The sequence below is a fragment of the Arachis ipaensis genome, chromosome B02, assembly GCF_000816755.2.
Source record: "Arachis ipaensis cultivar K30076 chromosome B02, Araip1.1, whole genome shotgun sequence".
Classification (NCBI taxonomy): domain Eukaryota; kingdom Viridiplantae; phylum Streptophyta; class Magnoliopsida; order Fabales; family Fabaceae; genus Arachis; species Arachis ipaensis.
This window is the reverse complement of record NC_029786.2, coordinates 99,259,211-99,277,255: the sequence shown is the minus strand read 5'-3', so window position 1 is coordinate 99,277,255 and position 18,045 is coordinate 99,259,211. Positions and strand designations below refer to the sequence as shown.

At 30.4% G+C, this 18,045-nt stretch overlaps 1 protein-coding gene across 1 annotated transcript; it reads left to right on the top strand.

The window, feature by feature from the left end:
• On the top strand, positions 16,661-17,698 carry LOC107627800 (ATP-dependent DNA helicase PIF6-like). Its single transcript, XM_016330625.1, has one exon. The coding sequence runs from the start codon at positions 16,661-16,663 to the stop codon at positions 17,696-17,698; it is 1,038 nt and encodes a 345-aa protein (XP_016186111.1).

Sequence of the window (18,045 nt, the reverse complement as noted above, 5' to 3'; positions counted from 1 at the left end):
ACCCCTCATAATTATCCTGAACCGTGTTCTATATATTTCAACATATGGTACATTGATCACATACTCCATTTTCAAACTCATTCTAGCACTTTCATTCCTGATAACATATCTTTCCTTTAGCTGCTATCAACTAATGGCTCTTATTCCTGATACAACCCAAGGGCGTTCATTTTTTCTTGAGGTTTCTTCTGAGATGGTATGGATTTTGGTTCATGTTATCGTTTATTATTTCAAACATTTAAATTTATTAAACAAGATTTATTATGAGCGTCATTTTTTTTGTATCAAATGCTTATTTTCTGTTCTGTATTTTCGAATGTTTGTTCTCAGGACATGGGTGAGCTTCCAAGCAATTTTTACAGGAGATTTCATGATGAGCTCGCTTCATTGTTAACGTTTGCTGATTGTGCTGGCAATGAGTTGCAAGTTCTGATTGAGAAAGGCCCCCGAACGGGCATTATTGTTAATGGTTTTCGGAATTTTTCATCCTTCTATGGCCTTAAACTTGGTGGTTGGCTTAAGGTTTCTTATGTAGGTTCTAACCACTTCATAATTAATGAAGTCATTGATCATAACATGAAGGTTAAGGAGTTTTCATCTCCTCCTTTCAAGGTTTCACTAGATATTAAACCCACTGTAGGGTTTGATAGTGTCATTGATATATCTAAAGAATCTTCTCTCTTGAGCTCTGTCCATGTTAAAGATTTATCATATAAAAGTCCTCAGCCTTATTCCATCAATGAATCATTTTATACTGTTAACTCTACAAACCTCCTTCCATCTGATAATAATAATAGTGTAGTCCCATTAGACATTTGTCTTCAACTTCAAAGCACACCACAAATTCTTAACACAACTCATGTTCCATCATTTGCCAATGACAACTTTTTTGACAGAGCTCACTACAGTAATATCCCAACACAATTCCATCAAGAACCTCTTCATTTTCCTTTTATTCATAACGAGAAGCAGTCTAATTTTTCTCTTGATCTTTACAAGACTAGATGTCATTCTGTTATGAGGACGCATCCCCTTTCTCATGATGATTATTCTTTCGCTATTGGCAATGACATCTCGAACTCAGTCAGTGATTTTGTTCTTGCACATAACCCCAACCCACCGAATGAATTTCCTCTTCCTCCCCCTCCCCTTCCGTCCTCGATTGTTTCTCCGGTTGTGTATTCAATAGTTAAGGTCCTATCTCCATTTCAATCTAAACATTATGCAATGGTATTGTTTTCTATCCATTTATCCATTTATATACTCTCATCATTAGTGCATATTGATTTTTTTTGCTAAATTTTGATTTAATCATGTTCGTATATTTTCAGCTTCTTCCTGCCAGGTTTGCTGTCAGAGCATTTTCTAGAAAATTGGATTTTGTAAATGTTATTCAACTGACTGGTCCGTCTATAAGGATGAAGCTTCGATGGCGTGATATTAGGCCCAACGAGGTGTTTCTCACAAAAGGATGGCGCAAGTTTTGCAGGAATCATAAGCTGGTGGAAGGCAGCGTCTTGCGTTTTAGTGTCTCATCCATTGATGAGACTACGATGTCAATTAATATTATATGCCTTTGATTTTTACTAGAACTTGATGTATCTTTTTTTTTGTACTATTTGGAGATGTTTATTTTGTTTCTTATCAATGTCCAATGGTTTTTCTCCAGTTGAATATGTTCTTAACTTTCTATTCATGTAATGCAGTTTCATGTTAATTTAGCAGTTGTATTAATTTGATCTAACTATGTATTTTTTTCGTGAGCTCTCTATGTTTTTCATTATGAGAAACTCACCTTGATTTTATCCGAAACATAATTTTGGTTACAGATTCAAGTTGGAACTCTAATAAGTTCACTCTATATTTTTTCTTTTCTTAATAAAGTGTATTTATTTTTAGATAGCAGTTTTTATAGTTGATATATTTTTCACATCACAAATAACTCTAACTATTACTATTACATGAGTAAATTCTTAATACAACATTTTTAGATGACATATTAGAGTTCATTATATTTATGCGTCAATATTTTTAAATCCTTTTTTATTAATTAATGTTATCTTTTGTTAACATTTATTTATTCATAAATCTTACCTTGCTCTGTTGTTGAACTTTCCAACCTTTTCAAATTCAACTGATTTTTGCACTGCTCTATGCTAATCATCACCTTTTCTGATGTGCTTCTAACCAATTGGGGTTCTGACCAGTAAAAATTTCTAAACTTAACATAATGTTTATCTGCTATAACAGACAATTCACCAATAGTTTCACATTGAGTGCCATAAAGGATAAGAAGTTTTGCCTTTTTTCTATTAGTACATTTCACGTTTTTCAGAATCAAGTATTTATCTTAGGTCTAAGTATTATGCATGTTCATGATATCAAATAGATATAATAACATTTTATTTGCAGTATTATTTACTCAACTATTTTAAATATGATATAATCCAAGTATCAGTGAATTATACAAAGCTTGATTTTTTTCGTGACTATACAAAACTTGATTTGGTCTGATTTTAATTTTTTTTCTGTTAAATTCTATTTATCCTGACTTCCGTTAAAAAATTATTAACAAACATTCATTGGAAGTTCACTCATGTCCTGATAACAAGTTAAAGCTTTAGAAAGCTCACTGATGTTCCAATTCTATTTATATAGGAATTGTTAAAGCTTTTTGTCTTACATATGATCCTATAAACAAGTTAATTATAGTAAATTTTAGTTAAATAGTTCAGGGAACCCAATTTTTTATAGTCTAGAAGTTCAAATTATGATCATAATGTGAATTATAAGCAAAAGCATGCATATCTATGCTCCATATCATATCATAATGTTTTTCTATAAGTGGTTCATAATTAATTATGAATTAATTAAAATTGAATTCCATTTCCATTTTAATATTCAAATTTTCTATTAAAGAATTATATGCAACGAATTTTACTATTTTCTTTATGCATAACTTATATCTTAAATGTAATTTTTTTTATGGAGCCAATGAATTTGTTCTTGAAAGTTTACATTTTCAGTAAATTTTTATTTGTTTTCACCTTATAATGCATAGTTATCATTATTTTTTTCATACAAGTTGAATATATCTTTCTCATTGGCTGTCTGCTACACTTAATTGCATGCTTTTTCACGTTTGCTAATGTTGTATTTCTTCATTTTCAGAGATAGAATATATCTTTTGTTGTTCTGTAATGATACATTTAGTTATTACCTATGTGGTGAGGTTATAATTTTTCTCCTAGATGTTACCTTTTTTTACCCTTATCAGCTTTAACAATTTAAGTTCTTTTCCTTTTTCTTTTCATGCTATGATTACTTTATATCTTATTCCTATCAGAGAAGTAATGTCATTCTGCTATGGTGACCAACTATGTCATAAATGGTCATGTGTTCAGAGGCTTAATTCCCTGATTTTCACTGTTAACGTGACCTTTATTAGATGTGTCACATTGTTTTTATTTTTTTATCTTTGTATCTGTGTTAAATATATTGTTTAAATCTTAAGGTTTATTGATATTTAAGTGCAGTAGTTGTATCTATAAATAATCTTATTTCCTTAGCTTCTCCAGTTGATCCATAGCTGATTTAGAGCTTATTCTTACTTTCTGAACATTGTTTACTCTATACATCATTTTTCTTTCATAAAAATTTTCGTCATTTCACCACTTATGGCAACTTCCATCCATATGCTTTAGGATCTTGATGTATCCTCTGACCAGCAGAATTGGCGAATCAAGGTTAGAGTGATTAAGATATGGTCATTATCTGCTGTTGAAGACAAATACAGGAAACCAATGCTTGAGTTTATTGTTATGGACCAACTGGTAATTGATATTATTATTTTTATAAATTTTTTAATTATGCAAAATAATTTCAACAACATTTAGAACAAGTCACTAAGCTTTCAGTCAACATATTTCAGGGTCATCGAATCCAGTGCTCCATTAGGAACCCCATAGAAGGCTTTTTGAGAACCACATTATTGATGGAAGTCTCTACTCCATATCAAACTTCTCCCTTGCTATTAATGATCAAAAATATAAGCCCACTACTCATTCTCTTCGTATATATTTTAAGAGGGAGACTCAGCTACGCCGCGTGGAGGATATTAATTTCCCTACTAATATGTTTCATTTTGTGCCAAATGAACTCATTCTCTCTCAACAGAATCCACAATCCCACTTGATAGGTAACTCATTCTGTCATATTTGTTAACTTAATTTTCTTAATATTTTTTAGTTTACTATATATTTTAGTAGATTATATTTTCTTTTATGTCTGAATTGTAAATGTAGATGTTATGGGTCTTATTACTGCCAAAGGGGACATAGTTGAATTCTCTAAGAATGGCAAGAAGTCAATCTATATTGTTGTAGAGCTTGATGACATGCAGTAAGTATTTTTTATTTTCTCCTATTTAATAGTGTTGCATTCCATCTTTTTATTTTTGTACTCAGTTTAATTACGAGTCTTTAATCTTCAGGGGAAAGGGGACCATTAGATGTACTCTTTGGGAAGAGTTTGCTACTCAATTGGTTCAGCACATACAGGATAATCCAACTACTGAATACATTTTAATTATTCAGTTTGCAAAGTTTAATTTATTTAAGAGTACGTAATATTTTGGTGTTATTGTTTAGATATGTTTTAATGGATATTATCACCATTATCACCATATGTATATATTACAATTTTTTATATTCGTATCAGGTGCTATGGGTATATCAAACACCAATTATAATTCTTTATTGTACATTAATCCTGACTTTAAGGAAGTAAAGGATTTTCGGCAGAGGTAATCTATTATTGTTCAATATGTATCAGCTATATTATATTATCATTTTTTACTTCTTATTTTCGTGATTTTAAATGTAGTTTTTATTTGTTTTCAGTTTCATTATGTGCAATGATCAGCCCAGAAATGCATTAACTCAGATTCCTTCTCACACTGCATATTCTATGGAGGATGATTTGCTGAATAGAACTCCTTACAAGCCTATTTGTGAGATTAAGGAATTAACTGATGTATGTTATTATGTATTTTTTTAGATAGTTTTCTTATTAATTTATTATTGATACTTTTATTGATGGACTTATATTTTTTTCAGGGTGGATTTTACTGTACTATTGGTACGGTTATTTCTGTTGAAAACAAGAATGGATGGTGGTATAAGGGTTGCAAGTTGTGCTATCGTGCTTTGAAAGAGGATGAGAGTTTTTATTACTGCATGTTTTGTGATTCCTTCCCAAACATTCATGTCCCTAGGTCTTAACAAACTGCATTATTCAATTATTATCAAACATCATTTATCATATTTAAGTGAATATATTCATGCTAATTGATTAAGCTTTTCCATCCAGATTTTGTGTCCAAGTCAGGGTATGTGATGATACTGATAATGCAGCATTTGTCATATATGACAAAGAAGCTTCTCGCTATCTTGGCACTTCTGCTTCAGATCTTCGTGCTTCTCAGCTGTCTAAGGTTTCATTATTCACATTTTCGTGTTTTATGCGTCAATTGTCGATTTCTTTTCACAATGTAATTCATTTTATTGTTTTTTTTGTTTTTGTTTTTCATGTCTTTTAGGGATCTTCTAAGGATGATATTCCAGATGAGATTAATTCATTTAAAGGGAAGAAATTTTTGTTTAAAATTTCTGTAAAGTTAGATGACATTAATGCTTTTCAACCATGCAAGATCACGGTTCTGAAGCTATGTGAAGATTTGCAATTAATAACTTTATTTGCATCTAAATACAAGATTTATGATGTATGGCTTTTAATTTATTTTCTTTTGTTATCTTTTAAGTTTTTTATGATTATGTCTAATTATTTTTTTCATGTCAGGAAAACATGCCTCTGGAGAACTCTGAAATACAGAGTGCTCAATCTGAATTTGATGTTACTCCTATAGTAAGTTTAGTTGTTTAGATTTTTTTTATATTTTAAATTTGTTCTTATCAAATATGTGTCTGATTATATTTTCATTTTTGTAGAACAATAGCTCCCAGTCATGTGAAATCATAAATCTTGATTCTACTCAAGACATTGTTACCCCTAAGCGTTCTATAACGTCGTTAGAGTGTTCAAAAAATCTATCTGAAGTGTTTTCCGATCTGGATAACTCTTCATGCTCTAAATCCAGAAGAATTACAAAGGAGCCTACTATCTCTGTCGGCAAAGAGCACGTTGACTAGATTCAAGGATCTCTCATGTTTTAGCCATCTACATTGTAATTAATTTCCATTCAATAAATGTATGTTTCTAGGTTTTGCTTTGAATAAAGCATGTATGTGGCTCTGTCACCATGCTAATTTAGCATGACTTTGTTGTATTTAAGTTCTCTATGCATGTGTGCAATGTTGTCTATTTGTTTTCATTTGATATTACATGTAGGTTGGCAATATTCTAATGTACTTTGAAGCATTAGCGATCAATTATATGTTTCTTTATATTTCTGTATTAAATGATATTCTATTGTTAATACTCTTCACATGCATATATCTACTGTTAGGTATATACATCTGTTAGATTTAATTCTATTTCTTCCATAGCAGAAAAATTAACTCTCAATATAAATGTATCTTGAACTTTGTATTAATATTTTTTATTTGTGTCCTTACCTTATTAATAAATGTATGGATTTTATTTTAGCATATATATGTTAATAGATGTTGTAGTTGATAATCAATGTTTCTTTATAGATTTTTATATATTTTTTCATTTGCTGAAGTTTATTTTTCACGTTTAGTTTAGTCTACCTTCAATATCCTTTATATATTTTACTAAGTATTACTTTAGTTGTCATGTAAATGCAATTTACTTCCTCATGTACAATTTTAAAAAATGAGAATATTAAGAAAGTCCCCTTTATAATCGTGCAGAGTTATTTCATGCCTAACATTACACACTTTTCCTTATCATCAAAGGTTACTTAAAGCATAACATTTTTTTGTCTGTTTTATTATTCATTAAATAAGGATTTTAAATAAGCTAAAAAATGTTCCATTTAATATTTGGATATAATATTTATTAATCAAACAAAGGTGGAAGAGGTTTGCACAATGTTGCAATAATATGTAAATGTGGAGAATCACTCACTGACAGAGTTGGATAAAGAGTCAAAATAGGAGTGATATGTAGTTTATAATCCTCTCTCTATATTTATATTCTTTTACTCAATAGGCAACATATATGTCCAATTATAGCTTTCATTACATTGTGATTTACTTGACAAATCATGCAAAAATCTCTCAATGGATCAAAAGGTATATTTTCATGCCCATGCTATCTTAAATTATATTTAATTTTAATTGTAGAATTTAGGAGGCTTTCTTATGAAGTTTCTGCAGTTCATTAATTTCAAAGGTCTATAAATATCTTTCCCCAATACTCAACACACTTCTCAGCCTATTGGCATATACACAATGGCCTCCAAACAGAGTAAGTTTTTTATTTTTCTAAACATATCAAACATTTTTATAAAAGATCATTTTCATGTGGATGATCTTCTTATTGATATGTTTTTTTGTTCAATCTATTGCATATAGAAATAGATAAGCGACAATTTCTTCCTGCTAATTTTCAAGATGATAGGATTTTTTACTTTGAAGTTGATCCTAATGAGGTCAGTTTAAGTTATTTCAATATTTCTATACTATGTTTATACTATTTTATAATTTTCTTTCAATCATTATCTCATTACAATTGATTTAGTTTAAATTTATTTTGGATTTCTATTTTTTGTTGCATGTAGGTCCAGCCTGAATTTCCTTCAATATTCTATAGGAGATATAAGGACCAACTTAGTGAGAGAGTTTTCTTCATTGACCTTAATGAGAACTTGGTTGAGTTGATTATTGGAATATGCCAATCTGCTGGATATATTCTATTTGGATTTGATAATCTGATTAGATTGTTTGGTTTGGAGAATGGTGGTTGGCTCAAGTTAATCTATGTAGGTGAAAATGTCTTCATCATCACCAAAGTTAAAGATGTTAGCATGATCAAGAAGCCCCTTCCTGATCCACCCACTAAGCTTTTTCTTGATCCTATGTGCCATCCTTTTGTTAACAATAACGTTACTGATCCTTCATTGAATGTTTTGTCATTACAACCCAATCCTAATATTGTAATTGATATTTCATCAGATTCTAGCATGAACTCTGATGTCCCACCCTATCTTGACCAATTCTATATTGATGGTGTCATGTCAGACATAGATGTTATTAATTCTATCCCTTCCAATCGTCCTATTAATGATGGTGTTAATTCTTCTTTAGTTTCAATAAATAATCCTTTGAACAATTTTCATCAAGGACAACAACAACATGCTTTACAAAATCCACTTATTCATGGTTATCCCATTCTGAATTACTCACCTGTCCAGAATTCAATCAAGTCCCCTTTCCCACTCCAGCATGGTGATCCTTTGGGTTTTAATTTCGTATCTCTTGGAAACTCCAATCACAAGCTTCGGTTACCTGTTGAAGATTCCTTGAAGAAAATTAATCATTGTTACATGTCTAGCCCTTTTCAGCAACCACCTACCAACTCAATCAAGCCATCGCCTGAGGTCATTACATGCGAGAAGCTGCTCACCTCTAATCAATTAGAGATATGCTCATTGGTAATATTTGTGTTTGCTTTATACTATATTGAACAACTCTATAATGCCTCAATTATGTGTAATTAATGATTTTTATTTTTTGCATATATTAGTTGCTTCCTTCAAGATTTGCAGAAAAAGCATTCCCTAGTAGGCGTAGTTCTGTTTTGGTTGTTTTTCAGAATGGGCATTACTACCGAATGGGTCTAAGGTGGGGTAAAATCAAGAAGTTTCAGCTGTACTTGACTAGGGGTTGGAAGGATTTTGCCACCATATATGGTTTCAAGAGTGGTACTCTGCTCAAATTTTCTGTTAGTAATTTGGACGACTCTATAATGCATGTGAAGATCGGCGAGACATAACTTACAATGCTTTTAGATCTACCAGTTTACTTAATTTGTAATAGTCTACTTATGTAGTTGTAATTTTCTTTTCAGTGCTTATTTACTGTGGTTTTTTTAATCATGTTTTGCATATTAGACTATGTTTTTTATCGAATTTTGATTTCTATGTTGTTATTTATTTTTTGTTTAAATTATCTCTCTCTATATATATATAAAATATAATTCTATCATGTATTTTGGATACAAGTTGTCCCGATTTTCCTTTTAATTAAAATTAAGTTAGCAGCTAATGATATAAATTGTTCTATCACTATATTGCAATACCTTAATCTCATATGTAAAGTTCTTCATGCTCTTTATTTGCCATATATGTTTACCATTGTGTTTTATGACTTTATAATTTACACATGAACAAAAAATTCTGACATTGAAAGGTTTAGTGGTGACAACCATTTATGTATTTTTTTTCAAGTGTAATTTATGTCCTTATGAATGTAAAACAGTTAATGGGTTCTTTCTGAGGTATAATTATTTTTTTTTAAAGGTATTCATTTCAATGGAGGTCTTATTTATGAGTACTTTCTTGAAATGGAATTATTAAGTTTATCTATGTTTAATGGTTATAAAATTATACATGTTTATCTCTCATTTCTATAGCATTGATTTGATTTTCTATCAATCCTAAATAACTGTTATTAATTTTTCTTATGCAAATACTTTATAGTAGTTAAACCTCTTAGTGCTTTAATATATTAATAACTTTTACTCTTATCATATTTAGACCACAAAATTAACAATTATATGCTTTATCCACTTGCATGATTATTATGATGTTTGACAAATATTCTACTTTTGTCTTATATTTTTTTTTTCATTTTTCCACGTTGCCTTGATTAGAGAAGTGATATTAGTTTTTACTTTATGTATATAATAAAACTCCATTTTGTGTATTCCTTTAAACTTACCCATTTATTCGCACATGTCACATCTTTCTGTAGTTTTATTAGTTTATTCTTAGATTTATAAGTGTTTTTTTGTTTTATTCTTATATTCTTATATACCTTTTCATATCAATATTTTTTTTGCGGTCTATGATTTTGCATTAAATTTCATTATATACATTTTATCTCATTAACATGTGTTTATAATGCACAGTTACAATGAAATACATTTTTTTTACATCTCTTGCTATATATGTAGCTTTACCACATTACCTAATCTTGATATTTAAGAGAAACTCACCTTGATTTTATCCAAAACATAGTTTTTTCTATAAAATACTTTTGGTTACACGTTCAAGTTGGAACTCTAATGAGTTCACTCTCTATTTTTAATTTTCTTAATAACGTCTATTTATTTTTACATACCAGTTATTATAGTTAATATACTTTTCACAACACAAATAACTCTTAACTATTAGTATTACATCAATAAAGGTTTAATAACATTTTTAGATGACATGTTGGAGTTCATTATATATATGCGTCAATGTTTTTAAATTCTTTTTATTAAGTACTCTTATCTTTTTTTTAACATTTATTTATTCATAAATCTTATCTTGCTCTTTTGTTGAACTTCCCAGCCTTTTCAACTTCAATTGATTTTTGCACTGCTCTATGCTAATCATTACCTTTTCTGATGTGCTTCTAACCAATTGGATTTCTGACCAATAGCAATTTCTAAACTTAACATAATGCTTATCTGCTGTAACAGACAATCCACCAGTAGTTTTATGTTGAGTGCAATAAAGGATAATGAAGTCTTGCCTTTTTTTTTTTTTATTATTACAGTTCACATTTTTCAGAATCAAGTAGTTATCTTAGGTCTAAGTATTATATATGTTCATGATATCAAATAGATATAATCATGTTTTATTTGCAGTGATATTTATTCAACCATTTTGCTTGGTGAAATTTACACTTTCTGTATACAAATATAGTTTTCTTTAATTTTATGAGTTTATTTAAAAAACCTTTGGTGTCCCTTACAACTTAACGTGAATTCAGTCGATTTCCTTCACAATATAAATCCATATAAGTTTTCTACACTTCAAAATATGTAACATTATTATCCATGTTACTTTGGCATAAGCAGTAAAGTTTTCTTTGAAGCAATCCTATTTATTACTGATCTGCATTACTATTTTTTTATTTCATTTATTGTTCTGCACCAAGTTTTCTTTTCATTATTTTACTCATTTCCAATTCTTCCAATAGTAAGCATTGTGTCAATGGCTAACACCAATGTGGCACCTATCCAAAAATTGCATGCTAGAGGATTCTACTTGAACATCGACCCCTTTTCGGTAATTGAATCCCTTTTAATGAGACCTTTACTTGATTCAGTTGCATTTATGATTTATTTAGACTTTTGTATTAAAAGTTGTTTTTCAGCTCTTTAGTGATTATTTTTTAATTTTATGTTTGTAGTCACTGCATGGAATTCCAAGCCTTTTTTATAGAGAGTACAAGAATTTTTTTGATAATACCATTATTCTATTTGATGAACATGACAATCAAGTTGAGCTGCGTATCCTTAGGGGTGAATCCAGTGCTTACATTATAGACGGAATGCAGAATATCATTGAGATATATGGTATTGGTTGTGGAGGTTCTTTGAAGATAATATATGTTTGCAGAAAGTTCTTTTATATTCTTAGTGTGAGGGATGACTTGATGTTAAGGATGGTTGCCTTGAAACGTAACTACAAGGGCTATTTGCATGCTACTGTTACTGACAAGGGTAAGGATAAATTGCCTGACGATGAAGACCAAATTTTTAGGAGCAATGTTATAGCTGCATTCAAAAAGAAAAAATCTAAGAAAATCTCTAATCTTTCTAATCTGCCTCCTTCCCCTGATTGCAATTTGATGGAGACAGAACAATCTCATCAACATGCCCAGAGTAGTCAATGTAACGTTGTTAACAATGGCAATCAGGTTGTTCAGGAAATTCCATTGTGCACCATGGAATCAGACCAGTTTATTGGTTCTGTTATACCAATCAAATTCCATGACTTTTTTTCAAAGAATTTCAATGAACAGGTTGTATTTCTCCCTAACCATCCACTATGTGATGCTGCTCTCAACCGGCCAACTTTTTTTGAGTTTCTCCCAAAACCCCAGCCATACCAGCCTTCCTTTGTTACCCATGTGTGTGTTCTTGATGTCAATGATATCGGGTCTGGTTCTTTGGTAAGCGTTCATTTAAACATTTTAAATTATCTCTTTTTTGTGACTAATTTTTTTAAATCATCATTAATTCTCCATCAGGTTTTGGCTCCTGAGTTTGCAAAGAAGGCATTTCCTTCTCAATTTGATTATGTAAGATTGCGTCAGAAGGGTGGCTATGCTTACAACATGGTGCTCAGATGGACTAACAAAGAGAAGTCATATTATGAAGTTTTAATGACCAGGGCCTGGCGTGCATTTGTTAGGAATAATTTATTAAGTGTAGGTAGCAAGCTTAAGTTCATGGTTTCAGCAGAAGATGAGAGAGTCATGTATGCAGAAATTATAAAAAATTAAGTATTGTTTAGCATTATCTATTTCTAAACCTTGATAGTTTTTTTTCCTTATTGTCCATGTTAGTTAATTTTTGTTTAGTTGATGGATATATCATGTCATTGATTTAATCCCATAATATTTTGGTATTATGGTTAGATATGCAAGTACCATGTTATGATCTTCATGGTACCTAAGTATCTAGACATTTTTTTTTTTTGTAAACTTCTCTAGCTATCTAAAAAACATTATGCATCAATCAATGTAATGATTAATTATAATGTTAAGTGTTTGAAGTAAGATACACTGTTCATTTATTTATATTATTTTGACTGTGCTTATTAATTCTATTTAATTATCTGATTTTGTTTTTATTTTTGGGATTCTTTATGTTACAATCAAGCTTTACAAGTTTTTAATGACCAGATCGTGATATAACTTTTAAGCTGATACATTCAATGTATTTACTGGTTGTTGTTCCATATATAGTTGGTGTATCGGTTATATAAATTTTTTAACATTTTGACGATCATTAGCTACATTTTAGTTTTAATAAATTATTTTATCATTTTTATAGATTTAATAGTTTTTTTCAATTCTACCACTGACATATTCACCCTTATGCGGTATCATTTTTTCTTCTGTTATATAATTATAGCTTACACTGATTTCTTGCCTTTTTATATATTATTATGCCCTTCAATATTTTTTTCACTTTATTCAACTGTACTCAAACAATTTAAATATAACAATTAAATTGTAGCCTACATGGTAGGTTGTGTGTTTTCCTCCATTCACCATCCATTGGGCCTGTATTTCTTAATTATTGCTATCACATAGAACGTAACCATAGAGGTCTATTTAGAGAGGTTATACAAACATATTATATGTGTATATTATTGTCACTTTCTTTCATTATATAGTCCATTTCCAGTTGTGTATCTCAGTTTTATGTCATATGTTCTTATTGTAATTTCAATTTCTTATTAGTTTGGTATGTCTCAGTTCTTTTTTTTGTTCCCCTCATTAGCTATCATTTTCTATATTCATTGAATTCATTAACCATTCTCTAAAATTTCTTTCATCCACTGTATTCATCATATATCCAGCAAACTTATATTCATTAGAAATGGAAGACACAGATTATCAGATTTCTCCTAAGCTTGCAAGGCTTAATAGGAGTCTCATTAGAAGGCAGAAAAGGGCTAAAAACGTGGCCTTTGAAGGTTAGATAGTATGCTCCTTTTCGAATTTATCACAAACAATCATTTCGTGCTCTTTGTTATTTTCTTATGATTTAGCCTTCGATTTAATTAGATGTTTTGAATTTATGAAACTTGCAGATGGCCAAATATTACCTATGAAGAGGCATTCTACAACAAATCATTCACCTATATTGTGCGAGAAGGAAAATATATTTCAATCCACTCAGAATTATGACAGTGCCTCTACTTCAATACATCGTTATGATGTTCGTCTTTGTGATGGGCAAAATAGAACACCTCTATCTGACAAGACTAATGGTCCGAATTTTTAAATTTCATCCCATTTGATTCTTTTTACTGATGTTTATTTAAATTACGTCTATATGTGATTTTTTTTTAATTATTAACTGAAATATCATATTAGCTCAATATTCTGCTATATCCATTAATACATGTGGAGGTCAAATTCATGGTAAGGAGAATCATTCTCTGAAGCAGAATGTTACTTCTAACCTCGGAGCCAATGCGGAGACTATTTTGGTTCCATCTGCCAATCTAGATGTTGAAACAAGTTACAGGTATATTCGGCAGACATGAAATTATTCATGTAGTTATTTTGAAGCAGTTATCCCACATCACTTATGTGTTATTATTATATTTATTTTTGTTCTGTAGAGTTTCTTTTCAATATTGATTCAGTTGTTCATTCCGTATGAATTTAGGAGCAAACGTCCTTTGATTCCATCTTCAAAGACGTTGATTCATCTTGCTGGGACTACCCGTAATTTGTTTAACGAATCCCAATTAGACATCGATCATTCAGCAGCTTACTCAGTTGAAATTTCTTCCCAAGAAGTTCAACATGACTGCGAAGGTATTTTACACCTTTTGTATTTTTTCAATTATTTAGAGTAATGCTATTTACTTATATACAAGGTACAATTATTATGTAATGATATATCTATGTATGCAGTCATTGATGGATATGATGACATTGCTGTAGATGATGCCTTCATACCCGAGTCAGATACAGTGGATGCAGTTGGTAATAATTTTAATTTCTATTATATAGCTTTTATATATTATGTCCTAATTAAATATTTGATTTTGCTATTCTATTCCCTTAGGAAATAGCTTAGAAGCATTAATTGTATTTGATAATTATAAATTCATGTGTCATTTAAGGATTAGTTAGTCTACTAAATTAATATCATCATCTCTCATATTTTCATTCCTAAATTAAGCTTTAAAACTTTAATTACATTATTCAAAATTTTCTCTAAAAATATTCGGTCGATTTAATTTTTTACGTAAGCATATTTAATTTTTTTCTGAATTCACCGTTACAACATAATATCTATATATTATATGTAAAATTATTTTTTCACTTAAGCATATTTATTTTTTTTTCATTTTTTACCCTTCTTTTACTACTACAATGTAACATCTATAACAGATAAGGTAGGTGTGAGTAGATAAATTGAGAGAGTACATTCAACAAATTAAACAAAAAAATTATAAAACTCTATTTTTTAACAAGTAAAAATGGGTAAGAATCGTTAGCTTTTAAATAGTATTTCGGTGTATCTTTAATTTGCTTTATCAAATAACAAGACAGATTAATTAAAATTTTTTTTAAAACAGATGAGCATATAACAAAGAGAGTAAATTAGATAGGTTGAGGAATTACAATGCAAATAGGAAATGCTAGAAACCATGTACTCCACGGCATTATTAATTTTCTTATTTGTATGTATAAGAAAATATGAAGAAGAAATAAAGAAAAATAATGTAAAAGGTCAATTAACATTTTTCAGATTTAACACTAATAATTTTAGAGGATAATTTTGAACAAAAGTTTATAAAAATTAGCAGATACAATTAATATTTATTAACGTGTTTCTTAAAGGCATATGATAACAAAATCCTTAAATATTTTAGAGGTCTTATTTATTTGTTTATCTCTTTCATAATATACAGGACATGTTTTTCAACATTCTGATCATGATCAGCTTGAAGAAAACGAGGAAGGTTTATAGCCTTACCCTTTACAAATGTTTAGGATTATTTTTATTAATTTATATATATGTTTATTAACTTTTTTTTTCTATTTTCTGCATAAAATTTCTGCATGTTATTCTTCTATAGATTATTGGGATGCGGGTGATCCTATTTTTTGTTGTCTATTTTGCAATGCCAACATGTGGAATAAAGAGAGATTAACCAGAACTAATGGGCATGCTACACCACATTTTGGTCTTTGTTGTATGGATGGGAAGGTTCAATTGCCTATTCTTAAATCAACTCCTGATATTTTACAAAATCTTCACTTTAAGCATGATGAGACATCGAGGTTCTTTAAGAAGAAAATTCGACTATTCAATTCTATGTTTTCATTCACATCTATGGCTGGTAGAATGAACAACAACATAAACAATGGATCTACCCCACCAACATTTTTACTTAGCGGTCAGAATTACCATTCTATTGGTAGCTTACTTCCGTCAGTGAATAATACCCTAAAGTTTGCTCAGCTATATATATATGATACTGATAATGAAGTCGAGAATCGAATTAAGGCTGTTCGGTAAGTTTAGTTTTCTAAATTTTATTAACCTTTTTTAATAATTTTATACTACAAGTATTTTTTGTGCAGCCAAATATGTCTAATTCAGTTATAAATATTAAATAGGCAATCTGATGATATCACCGATGTGGAAAGAGTTATTGTAGCTCAACTTAAAACTATGCTTGATATTCACAACCCATTAGCAAGGACGTTTCGATATGCTCGAGACCGGTTTAAAGATTTTAATCCTCCTGACATAAGAATTAAGTTGATTAGAAGAAGGAATACTTGCTAAGTTGGTTTCCAGAGCCAGTTTGATTATATGGGACGAAGCTCCAATGTTGAACAAACACTGTTATGAGGCATTGGACAAGTCACTGAAGGATATCCTAAGATATGAATGATCTTACAAGCCGAACATGGCTTTTGCAGGTAAGGTTGTTGTACTAGGTGGTGACTTTCGACATATTCTTCCAGTCATACCGATGGGATCACGTCAAGATATTGTTCAAGCTTCCATTAATTCATCTTACCTCTGGGATCACTGCTCAGTCTTGAATTTAACAAGGAATATGCGTTTAGCATCTTCTGATATTTCCGAAGACAATAGTGAGGTTAACGAATTTGCCAAGTGGCTTATCCAGATTGGTGATGGATTCGCCGGTGATTCTACAGATGGTGAGTCAGAAGTTTTGATTCTAGATGACATGCTCATAAATGATACTGAAGATGGTTTTGGAGAGTTGGTACATTTTGTCTATCCAAATATTGTTTCTAACTTGAACCACACTGATTACTTCAAGGAACGTTCGATTCTTGCTCCCACATTAGAAGTTGTGAATGAGGTGAACAACAGTATTATGAGTCGACTACCTGGAGAACAGAAAGTTTATCTTAGTTCTGATTCTCTATGTGTTGAAGAAGGTAATATGGAGTCTGAGTTAGACACATTTTCACCTGATGTTTTGAATGCGATTAATTGTTCAGGTTTACCTCCACACCAAATATGCTTGAAGGAAGGTGTACCAGTTATGTTGCTTCGGAACATTGATCAGTCTAATGGGTTGTGCAATGGCACGAGAATGCAGGTTCATTGTTTAGGTAATCATGTAATTGAGTGCATTATATTGACGGGGGACCAGACAGGCCGAGTTGTGCTCATTCCACGCATGGACATGATACCAAATAATGACACACTCCCTTTTAGGTTCAGAAGGAGGCAATTCCCTTTGATTGTTTCATTTGCAATGACTATAAATAAGGCGCAGGGACAGACTTTGGGTGTTGTTGGGCTATTTTTGTCGAAACCCGTTTTTACACATGGACAACTGTATGTTGCACTCTCTCGAGTAAAATCAAAGAAATGCCTTAGAGTGCTGATTCAGAATAATGGTACCATGCCCAAGGGTAGTACAATAAATGTAGTATTCAGGGAAATTTTTAACAATATTTTTTGATGTTATTTCAAGTAGTTTTACATTTTTTATGTGATACTATTGTGTTTCAAGTTATGTTAAATGTTTTTAAATTGATTTCATGTAATTCCTTCCATATGTTTGGTTTAAAATTATTTAGTTTTTGTATGTAATTTTTTTCGTGCGTAGCACGGGTCCTTTCACTAGTGAATACTAAATAAGGCAAGTTATAGCTGTTTTTGGCTGATTTTCTTTAGTTACCAAACATTTTCGCACCAAAAATCACTTTTTTTTTTCTTGTCTTAGTAACTAAGTAACATATAAGGTTGCGTGTAAGTTAAAATTTAAAAAATTTAGCCGTAAAACAATAATTAAGAAAAAACAAAAAT